We start from the raw sequence: 12,318 nt of genomic DNA, 5'->3' as shown, positions 1-12,318 counted from the left end.
GGAATGCGGTACACAACTCCTTGTTCGCACGGGGCGTACGTTGTTCGGTGCGCGATGCCGCAGGTGGACCTTTGATTTTGGTCATTCCTACAATTTACCTTACGGCACATAGCATATGCCTTGTTGGGGGCTGAGCATACGACCTGTTCTCCTTGTCGGCCGGCGATCTTTTTTAGGCGATGCGTTATCCCGTGGATGTATGGCATCACCACAAGAGGTTTGGGGGGCTTCTTTTTCGTTGGTTGTGCATTGGTTTCCTGTTTTTGCCGCACTTTCTTGCAGAGGGTCTCGCATACCGGTATTAGGAGTGTACTTGCGTAACCAGAGTCCTGAAGCCTACAGAGCTGTTTTTGAAAGCTACGGCGGACTCTATGGGGGCAAGATTTTTGTAATGCCGAGGCGAGAGCTTTGGTTGCCAATCCTCTTTTTACAGTTCTTGAGTGTTCGGAGCTGCTTGGAAGGAATCCTTTACATGAGAGGGCTTCATACATCCAGCACACGTGGGTATTTCTAAACTCCAAGGAGAGATCCAGAAACCGTATGGACTGGTTTACCGGAAGTTCCTGGGTGAAAGATAGACCTGGACAGCTGTGTTCAAAGGTGCGTAAAACAGTATCTGAACACCCGTTGCTGGGCTCGTCTGCTTCGGAATTACACAGTATGAGAAAGTCATCCACATACCGGAAAATGACTTCGATGCGTTGATCTTTTAGATTTTCTTGGATATTCTTACCGCATGCTGCAAGGTACAAATCGCACAAGTATGGGGCTACTCGGGATCCTATGCAGACTCCACTTTTCTGTACATAGCGTTGCCCCTGGTGTGATACCACAGTCGCTGTGAGGTAGGTTTCTAGAAGCTCCAAGAAGCTGTCGAGGCTCATACCAGCTGCATTCTGGAAGCATTGAAGGCCCTGCTCCTCGATGGTTGTTCGGAGGATCATCAGGAGAGCGGCATGGGGAATCGAATAATACATGTCCGTGATATTGTCACGGGTGGTGACCAATAAACAATAAACAGTAAATAAACAGAAAGAAATAAACGTTTAATGTGGCGAACTTGTGCCAAAAATAAAAGGGTACAAAAGATAATAACGGAGCGTCGCGGGCGTCGAAGTCGGCGTAGCAGCAGAGTCGAACGCTGGGCGAAAACTGACTCCGCTCGCCTGGCGGAATCCCTTATGTACCCTCGTGAGTTTCTGGATCGTTCGGCGTAGAAGGTTCGGCGCGTAGAACATTCTAACCTGGAATCAGCAAGATGGTTCTCGAATTGACCAGAACATTACTTTACAAAGTCAACAAAAATGTGCCTCCGCGGCCAGGAATCGAACCCTAGCTTTCAGCGTGGAAAGTAAGCGCGATAACCGTTAGGCCACGCGCGCGCTGCCTACTTGGCCAGCTGCGCGCGCGGCAATATCTAAGGAGAACCCAGATACTATTTCACATCCTTTTTCCTGAAGAAAGGAAATCACTCGGTCCGAGTTTTGTATTTTGAAGGGGTCGTTTACTTTAACTTGTGATAGAATCTTCGCCAAGACCTGTGACACGTTACTTTGCCACGTGTGTCTCTCTGATACGATGGCGCGAAAAGGAACATTGTTTTTGTGTGTTTTTGCCGAGAAAAATACGCACAATTCGCCTTGTTGCGATCCTCTGATTTTGGTGATGAGGCTTCTGCATTCTTCCTTTTCAAGTAATTTTAGGATGGATTTTTTTGCTGATAGAGTTTGTTTTGGATCTACTTTTTTGAAGTTCTTCGTTATGGCTTGTTGGGCTTTTTCTCCATACGACCCCGCATCCAGGACCACAAATCCTCCCTCTTTGTCGGAGAGGCTCAGCCTTAGGTCTTTGCGGCGTAGTTCCTGCACCGTTGAGGCAAATGTCATCTTTGTAGTGTCGTGGTTGCGTAAGCTGGTCAGGCATTCAAGTCCCTCATTGATGATTTGCGATGATGTTTCCTGAGGTGCTTTCGACGCGATTTCCCGTGCCATTAGGGCCTTATCGATGGCGTCTTGCCTTGGTGGGAGGCAGAACTTAGGTCCTTGTTCGAGCACGCGTCGGGCTGGTGCCGAAAGAGATACGTCTCCGATGATCTGGAGCGGCGAGCTTTTTGGTGCCGTCGTAACTCTTCGTGCTAGATGCTCTTTTCATATTGGGAGGAAACACATTTTCCAAAGGTACTCCGTGGTGTATCTTGTCACTGTCATGTGGTTTGAAGAAGCGTTGGGGCTGAAAGATTTCACCTTGAGAAAATCAGTGAGAATGCGTACTTGGCGCCATGCCTCTGATTTCAGAATCTTCGAAACTTGTTGGGCATGCCCCTGTGATGGCTCAATGAAGCCGAAGAAATGCCGTACCTCGTCAAGAAGTATCTTCTTTCTGATGCTTTCATAATTATTAAGTTTTCTTTACAAAACTGCTGAATTGCAGCAGGCGCTCACCTGTGACTGTTTAGTGTCGCTACTTTCAATTAGCAGCTTTATTATATGGAGACTTTGCAAATCAAGCGGTTATCTTCTCCTTAATGCGCAGAAGCGCTGGTCGATGAGCGGTGTGCTCACTGAATCTGCGGCGCCCTTCACAATACCTCGTAAGAGGACGGGGCCGACTCAAGAGAAGGTAGCTGAGCAGAAGTAAAGAGAGGCCGAGTATGACCATCTTTAATGGAGGAATATGTACTGAGATATGCTACTTACCTGCTATAGCATTTTGCAGAAATAAATCAGCACAATAGAGCCTTCATAAATAATAAATGATGTCGCATTCTGATGGAGGCTACAGTGAAGCGCCATAGAACCCGATCATTTCGCAAAGGCTACTTTATTTTTTGTTAAAATATTTCCTACTGTCCCGCATTAGCACCAGATTCATTATTATCCATTTTTTGGATATTACAGGGGGCGTATTACGTGACCAAACGCCATATCGTAAACCCACGTGGGGCCGACGATGACCGGCATGAATCATAAAAAAGTGGCAAGTGCGTGTAGAATAGAAAACTCTGCAAGGGAACAAAATTGTGTTTCTATTTTTTGATGCAGAGGGACTTTAACCTCCGTAATATAAAGGTCACACTAACGCTACCCCTCGGAGTCCTCGCGCCAGGGAGCACGACAATTCATTTGGATTAACGGCATCAAAATACGGAAGCGCGATTTGTATAACGAGGGTGGCTGGGAGTGTTCAAAAACATATTTACTGGTCAGACACACCCTGAATATTATCCCCTAAAGACACTTTTGTGTCTATAGGGGACCACATGACAGATGACTGTCATGTGGTAAACAAAATTGCAGGCCATTGCAACCTGAAGCAGGTGGAAAATGTATAAGAGAAGCAAATGAAGAAGGGGTGAGAGCTGTTGCTTTGCTATCTGCTTATATATATATATATATATATATTGTTTACGACACCTACTATGTTTGATACAACACCATATTTTGTGCCTCGGCATCCAGGAAGCTGGTCTTCATTAGAAGAAAGCTAAAAGACGCTCCGATTGGCGTTAAGGTACATGCTGATTATCAGGGATGGGCAAAATACATGCAAATATGTATCGAAATACAAATACTAAATACTTCCTCAAAAATGTATTTAATTACAAATCTAATTACATTTCCAAAAAAGGATTTAAGTACAGGATACAAATACAACCAAATGTTTTTGGTCTCCTCCAAATACTTTTCCAAATACATTCCTCAAAATTTGCGTCAGCGACTTCAGGGGACCTGCAATGGGCTTCTGGGTATCTCATTTTAATTTTGCATCGCATACTCGGGAGTTAGCGTACGAGGCTCTAGTAACGTAATAGAAATAGAATCACAAAAAAAATGTAATCAACTTGGACGTAATAGGTGAAAAAAGTACAGAGCTTCAAACATATTTTTTTGTCGATTACATTTTGGCATAGACCAACAAAGAACCGAGACAACCAAGACGCGCAGCACTAGCTAGATAATTTTTTATTGTTGCAACTGCACCAGTTACGAAAATCTAAACGACCCGCGCATATAGAATGTTCCAGGCAAAAATATGGATGGAAGTCAGGCTGGAAAGCATCACAAGTTCTCGAAGGCAGTTATTTAGCCAGTCTGCCTGTGAACGTCGATTTCGTCACTATTCTTGCCCTGAAGGAGCACCGTAATCGCGAAGTCACTAAACGCTTGTGTTTGATTGAGAGACACTGCATTCGGTGCACAACGTTGTTTTTTTGTTTTTTTGTTTTTTGCTCTGGACAGTGACAATAAATTTGAGGGATGTATTTTCGCCCACAAAATTGTATTTAATTACAATTGTATTTGAAATACCCACGTTTTAGTACTTAAATACACAGGTCAAATACATTATCCAATTTGTAATTAAATACAAATGCAAAATACACAAAGTATTTTAAATACGTATTTCAAATACTTCTATTTGGAATACTGCCCATCCCTGCTTACTATTCATCAGCAAGATCCAAGTAGGAGTATGCAAATGTCGTTTGGGATCCATTCACTCAGAAAGAGATGCGGAAGTTAGAGATGGTGCAACGTCGAGCGGTTCGGTTTATTTACGGAAAATATAGAAGGCTGGATTCCCCGCCTCAACCTATACAAGCTAACGGAATGCGCACCCTCCAGACCAGAAGGAAATTAGCACGATTAAAATTATTGTTTCAATTCAAACAAGGGCAGACTGCCATAGACCCATTGCAATATATTTCCCCTTTAGAGTCAAGATCTACGAGGCGCAGACATCCGCTTTTACTAACACCCATTTTTGCGCGTACTAACATGTTTAAGTTTAGCTTTTCCCCCCGCACTATTAGCGACTTACCTCTCAAACTATTTAACGACACCAACTTTGTACAAAGTCTTGAACGCTTTGATGATTAGCATGTTGCTTTGTATATCGCTACACGTTCATCTCTTTCACAGGGGCTTTAAGATTGTATAAACCTTCATGCTACATCTGGATAGATCATTTTTCATTACTCCATGATTGCACTACATGCTGCTCAATGGTTGCTCTTCTCTCCCCTAGCCCCGGGCCCCTTTATGTATATATATATATATATATATCCTGTATATTTGCTAGTTGATTGTTGTAAACTTTTTAATGTCGTGTTGTTTGTTTGCTGTTGTATGTGCGAATTCATATGTTCTGCCCCACTCCTACTTGGGCGTTCAACGGCCTGTAGTATTCTCTAAGTAAAAAATAAAAAAATAAAATAAAAAAATGCCCACAACAAAATGCAGGTATAAAATAAATAAAAAAATATATTTGTGTATCCTACATGGCATGGCGAGAACAAAACGATGTTTTACCGACTAGCCGGGAAGTTACGTCATTCCAGATGACGGCGGCTGCGTAGGAAATGTCCAATGATGATGAAACGCAACATCTGTACGCGCTAATCTTTTATTCTGTTTTAACGTGGCTAGATTAGAAGTTAGTAACTTTCGGTTAGTGTAAAGAAGGCTCAAGTGATATATGAGTGACGGTTGTATTTACTGCTGAAATATATGGATGAAATGTGCTCCTGGCATCCTCATTGCTACGTCAACTTAAAAGGTTTTTATTAGCTTTTTTTACTTTGTTTTGGACGCTGATCCGAATAATGTCACCTATAAATATAATACATCAATATAAAACATCAACCGTCATTTTTTGCTTGCAAATTATATATACAGACACAGGTTTGCCAAAGCAACATTGGGACTGACTTGCAGCTCCTGACATTTACCGAAATAAACTTCGAGAGAGAAAAGTAATAAAAGGAATTAACATAGAGCAATACACGTAATATAAGATTGCGCCAAAATTAGACAAAAAAATAAAGTAAACTGCCAGGGAAGTCACACTACTATATAATCAATCGCTTAGTAACGTTTAATTCTGTATAGCTGAGGGTTTTATTAGGCCTATTTTTCGCCCTTGAGACATGCGCAAAGGAGCGTAGCTTCTTTAAAAACACGTTCGCACTATTACCTTGAGCTGAATACGTGGCTGGCGGCACCCGCGCCATTCTGAACGCAGCCTTACTTACTGATACTATTTCACTTTTGGAAGGACCCGCCGCCAATCCGTACACAAAATTTAGTCATTAATGTAAATGACACAAAGGACGGTGCCAAAAAGTAGCTGGAAGAAAAGTGGCACAACCGTGTCCATAAAAACGATGATCCTACCAAATAAAAATCGGCGGGAAATCTTGCATCGTCTCTAGTATAGATTTTGTGCATTCATACGAAAATGCTTTTAGTTAAAGCTACATGGAAAATATATTATGTGCTGTCGCTAGCGTTATATCGGTGTCCATTGGTGGCTATAATACACGAAGAGGGTCAATATTACTCGCATGTAGGTTGTCAGAGCTATTAATTCGTCGAATAACCGCCTTCCACTCGAGCTGACATTATTGTGTACTGGGTTGTGGAACGCATTTTGAGCATGTCCAGCAGCTCTCTCCTGCGAGATATCGCATGCCGTGAACAGGGACAAAGCCAAGTCATTGGGAATATTTCGCCCGAATTATGAGCGCTATAGAACGGCGCACAAAGGCTGGAACATGTTCGTCTTTCTGGTTAGAGCTTCGCTTCCCTCTCCGTGCCTTCATGCTGCTTGTGACCCAAACTTGTCTTCAAGCAGCTCTGCCACGAACGAGTTGGCATATTTTAGTTCTAAAGCTTGAATGGTTTATGACAAAAATTTCCATTTTAAGAAATGTACCTGTCCGCCCGAGCGTCCACACAAAGCCAACGGCAGGGCATGTGAGCAGAACCGTTTAGGTTACCATGAAAATATGAGCGAACACAATGTACACATATACTTACGCATCGATCAGCCAATATCTTTTTATCTTCCACGAGGAATAAAACCCAGAACCTGTCGATTCGTAGCGCATTCCTCTACCTTTGCCCAGGCTGTACGACGTTTTATACGAAAAATTAAGGTAAAGTGTATTTTCTGTATGAATCCTATTAAATTTACTACGTGGCGATACACTCTGTGGTACGTTTAAGCGCTGTAGACGAGGACAATATCAATGAAGAAAGTACGCGTTCTTCCTCACTCTCCGAAATGACTCCTTAATGTCTTCACAACAAATTGAAACCACCAATCCTCTGAGACAGTGGTTCTCAAATGGGGTACGCGGACTCTTTGGGGTCCGCGAAGCCAACCCTCATCAGTCAAGCCCGGCAACAATTGTTGTATTTTCTCAGATTGAGAGGAAATGTTACAATTTTCCGAAAAGTTTTCTCGTGTATATGTCAATAAAACGAGTCTACTTCACACTAGCCCTTACTTGCATCCATTTATTAAATCAATATCGTAATTACCCTACACTTTTCTTTTCCCCTCACCGCGACTGGTTTCCTCTATTATCTCCGCCGATCCTCAAAGGGTTCGCGAAACATCAATGATTGAGAACCACTGCTTTAAGAAATACTTCATCGCATTAACGGAATTTGGAGATAAAGTTTTCGGTCATTTTTTCTTAAAACATTCGCATGACATCTATCCTAAAAGAGAGCTTCAGTATTTCGTATACGAATTTACAAGCGAAAGCAAGTGCTTTACGTTTGAGTTAGATTTCCCTGTTCTACACTGAGCGTGCGCGCAGCCCCCAACTGCCGCTTGGATTGGCGAATGGCAACGAAGCACATGCGCGACGTGGAACACGCAAAGCAAACGCTAACGCACAGCGCTTGCCTTTGCTCCTCTAAGAAAAATTAAAACTTTCTATTAAAGTTCAAACCCTAGCGTTATTCGAAGACGTGCACTTACCTCGAAGAGGGAGATGTTCTCGGAGGGCAAGGCTGCGCCCTGCGGGAAGCAGCGAGTGTAGTTGGTCCAAGGCTGGCCGTGCTCTGGACTCACGTACCACGTTCCGTTCTCCATGCACCACTTGGTGGCCATTTCTGTCGGACGAAGGAGACGCGACGCACCCATAATTGAGACCTCGGTAAATAGTATGGTTCCCGGAATGCGACTGCGACTGGTGCGATCGGCGCGTCCTGAAAGCAGGATTTCTCGGTTTCCGCCTGACATTGTCACAGAAGCTTAGTGTGAGACCGCCACTATTGTGGCGGTCTCACAGAGGCGTTGGTAGACACGGCAGAAGCCTGTTTGACTGCAGGCCACTACTTCGGCTCGACAGTCCGCGGAAGCGTTAGCAGTCAGCATTAGGGAGACAGTGACGACAGCGACGATCGCGTTCACTCGTGCATTATGAAGGAAGTTCTAACACCAACCGCCAGGATATCGATATCCGACATCATGACACGATGGCTTCTGGGACGTCATTGCTTGCCACTTGAGGATCACTTTTTATGCATGCGCGTGATTGGACGATGAACACACGACTCGACGACGCGTTTCTGGCGCCGTAATGATGAACGAGTTAAAATCGCACTCTCATCACTGGGATAGAAGATTTCAAAGGATTGTTAGCGTGGGCAACGGTTGGTGTACAATTAAATGTGAGAACCCCAAGGTTTTATAGGCTTTAAACCCAAGGTTTCACCCCAAGGTTTTATAGGTTTTAAACCCAAGGTTTAACCCCAATGTTTTATAGGCTTTGAAGAACCCCAAGGTTTTATAGGCTTTAAAACAATATAGATGCCCGTAACCGGAAAAAAGTTTTTTTATTGCACGTGCAATTTTTTTTAATGTATAAAGGCATACCTAGTGCAACCAAAGCAGTTATAATTAAGTAAAATACTAATATCAAATTGTCCGATCGTTATGAGTAGAGCTCGAGCTTTTAAAAAAAATTGTTATTTTTACTTCGCTTCACTGACATAGTTATAATAATAATGTTTGAGTGCACGTATTTAACATCTAACTAAAAATCAATTTAGAAAAAAAAGCGTAGTTAATCTTTAAACCACAAACGTAAATTGTTTTAGTAGAGCATTTTTTAATAAATATAAATTTGATAAAACAACGGTATTCTCGATGTCAATGAACAACTAAAGCGCAATGAAATCAACGTTTAGAGGATGCCAGTAACTTTTTGAGCCTGGGTGTTATGGCTTTATACTCGCTGGTTCCTACTTTAAAGTTGAAGAGCAAGTAGGTTTATTGCACGTCACTTCTAGTCTCTTTCATATGGAGTCTGCGTGCACAAAATGGAAACGTTGCCATACGCGTTGTTGGCGACCGTACATAATGGCATTGCATCACTGCACGGCATTGTGCAACACACGCCAGTCGATATCTCAAAGAGTCTTTTACCACGTAGTGCGGCTGAGAACCAGAACCTCGGGATAGCTATAGCGCTTACGTGTAAGTAGATTTTACCGGTGTATCTAAAAGCGTTTTTTCACTTGCGGAATCCCGGGCGGATCCGCGTGGGCAGAAAGTTGATTTCAGAGCCGAGTGGCGAAATCTACTCGTCCTTTGTGGAAAATCTGGATCAGTCCGGGACCTATATTTAAGTTTTCCACCAGCGACGAGTAAATTTCACACCTTGCTCCACAATGCACTTTGCCGCCTGAGCGGATCTGATCGCGAATCTGCCATTGTAAACGCGCCATACGACCCTCGCGTGCGTCAAATGGAACAGAATATTGAACTTAACGAATGCTCTATAGACCAATGCAGCTCACTGGCGTCATGCCACTGCGGTGGCGCTGCTGTCGGTTCCTGCGCATGCGCAAACCGCTTCACTCCTCCCGAATTTTGTTTCTGCGGACGCGCAATGACTACGTGTGGCAAATGCGGACGCTCGTCTGTCAACACTGTGTTGGTGTATACTGTACTATAACGGCGGTCGCGAGTACCTAATACTGTCACGAGTACCGAATGTTTCTCGTGTTGAGTCATTATACAATTCTTAGGTGACTCGTCGAAACATTAAAATTACTTTATAGACATGAACCTTTAATAAACAACTAGGCAATTTACGCTTCAGATCTTCACGATATCAAGATAAAGCAAAGTATCTCATCAGTTTATCAAGGCCATCCAAACGTTTCGCGTCACGTGGTATCAATGTTCTGATGTCGTCAATCCTGCAGATTCTTTACATTTCGTGCTAAAACTTCATGGTCGAATGGTATGATAAAAGGATTTCTTTTTTTTTTAATAAAAACAAATCTTGAAAAAACAAAAATAAAGGGTGTGACGGTTGCGTAAATGCCGTCATAATTGTCTGCATACGAGACTGGGCGGACAATAAATGAAAAAATGACCCTCATAATCAGAACGCTAAATGATTGATATAGTTTACTTAACTTTTTAGTTATTCGTTTCGTGGACCATACTTCAATTCCGGTGTAGACGAACATTACTAATAAAGGTCAGAACAATTAAAAAAATTCAGATAGGTAATGGTTTTAGTTATCATTCTATCTGTTCTTTTTTTGTTCACCCGATTTAGAAATTCTACGTAAAAAGAGCGCCGCAAGTCATTACCACAGTCACGCCTAAGGAAATGACGACGTCCTTTGAGTCACGTCTTAATTTTCTCATCCTTGTGGCCTTGGCGCATCCACCGAAAACGTGCTGCCAAAGCGGTAATCACGCAATTGAAATGAGTATATATCCCTCTTCTAGGCGTCATTGTGAGCAGTACTTGGGGAACAAATGTTTTCACGAAAGGTTTTAATCTATAAAAGGGGGATAGCTGTTTGAGTAATACATACAAATTAGGTACCTTTTGGGTGTTTTTTTTTTATTAATCTGGCGTCTAATATTCATTGTCGTCAATACAACGTTTGCAATATGACTTGTAAAAGCAATAATTAAAAGGTGTTAATTAATTAGCAAATCGATTATGATGGCTTTCTTCCCGCCGAATGTCCGCCGAGCCTCACATACAAAATATAAAGACGGCATGCACGTATTTCTCACCCTCTTTTCTGTAACAATATGTTTATACTCCAAAAGACCACAAAATTCAGGAAATGTTTTTAAAGCTTCATGGGTTTGTTTTAAAATATCGTGAAAGCAACACTAATGGGGTCTTTTCAGATTTGTTACGCAGCCAGGGTTACATACGTTAGGGGGATAATTGTCACAGTAACATTTTACTATACTTTCTTCATTATTTTTTAATTATTTAAAATATTGATATAGTGTCAGTCAGAAACGTGTCAAGCATTATTAACAAAAAGCCAAATTTAGAGATTTTAGAAACATTTGGTGCGCGTGGGATGCGCGGTGGTTCACTAAAGTCTAAAGACGCAATTTTCCAGTAATAAAAAAAAAAAAAAAAACGCGTGGGCCCGGTTTTTTTTTTGTTGTCATTCGTGTTTTTACACCGCCACCATTGCGCCCGTTGCACGAATGGTAACTAATGGTGAATTTGGGTGGTCGCCTCTCCCCTCTGACCTCGATTCAGCAGAGTGCCCCCTCCTCGCCGCCAGAGCTACTCGGGATCCTTTTCAGCCGATCACAACTGCTGGCTTCGGAGCGCTCCGACATTCTCAGACCAGTCACGGAATTAAACTTTCCGGACATTGCTAATGCATTAAAAACAACACCATCTTACAGCGTACGGTGGACGATTGAGCAAAATTTACGCCCGCAACGTGATAAAATAACGCTTTTGACGTAAAGTGTTTTACTCATCGACATGTAAAAAAAAGGAAAACAACAGTATGCGAATTGATTTTTGCAGAACGTAACGAAAGGCAACGCTTGGAAGCAGATGTCAACTCATCGCGTTTTCAAGAGTAAACGCGCTGCGATAGCGGTCATGCGTACGACTGAGCAGGCGAATATAAAATTGTTTATAAACCGCATTTTTGTCGCGGCGAAATATCGTGCAAGCATCGCAATGTGGCAGAAATCACAGTGCATTATATTCGGCTCTCCCTTTATTTTACAACACAAACCTTTGAACGCACTTTTACCAAACCTCAAAAATTTCTTGAAACGACTACGAAATCCGGTAAAACAGCGGCGAGCTCTGCGAGCTGTTATGTCGTCGGTTAGGCATAGCGGAGTCACTTCCGTGAGATGAACGATCATGTGAAAGCACTGGGAACACTTCACACGTCGTCGTTTCCTGTTACGGTCGCAAACGAATGTCGTCCCGTCCGTTGTAATCCTCGCACCGTCGAATGCACAAGCACTTTGTAGAACCACACATCACTCACCGTCATGCCGGACCCCGCACACCACCACAGACCACTGCCGGCCATCGTCAACAAAACCACGTGATCACCGTCCAGCTACCATGTGACGCCTGCGCCGTTCCGCACTCCGACGGCTACAGACGGAGTGCCAGAGAGCGCTCTGAGAGGGAGAGGCGCCCTCGGAATGACCCACCCGATCAGGCCACACCACTCTCTTTCAACCACCCGATTTCGCGCGCTCTGG

The 12,318-nt window shown here is 43.1% G+C and overlaps 1 protein-coding gene across 1 annotated transcript in view; it reads right to left on the bottom strand.

The window, feature by feature from the left end:
• The window catches only part of LOC8042530 (parathyroid hormone/parathyroid hormone-related peptide receptor-like), a 123,515-nt gene extending 115,610 nt beyond the window's left edge, over window positions 1–7,905 (bottom strand). Inside the window, exon 1 of the mRNA XM_040214014.1 lies at window positions 7,774–7,905. Within this exon, the coding sequence (XP_040069948.1) occupies window positions 7,774–7,905 (132 nt within the window). The remainder of the gene's footprint in view (window positions 1–7,773) is intronic.
• Window positions 7,906–12,318: the final 4,413 nt, after the last annotated feature.

This window comes from Ixodes scapularis, unplaced genomic scaffold (assembly GCF_016920785.2).
Source record: "Ixodes scapularis isolate PalLabHiFi unplaced genomic scaffold, ASM1692078v2 PGA_scaffold5__190_contigs__length_132052651, whole genome shotgun sequence".
Taxonomy (NCBI): Eukaryota; Metazoa; Arthropoda; class Arachnida; order Ixodida; family Ixodidae; genus Ixodes; species Ixodes scapularis.
This window is presented reverse-complemented; position numbering and strand designations above follow the sequence as displayed.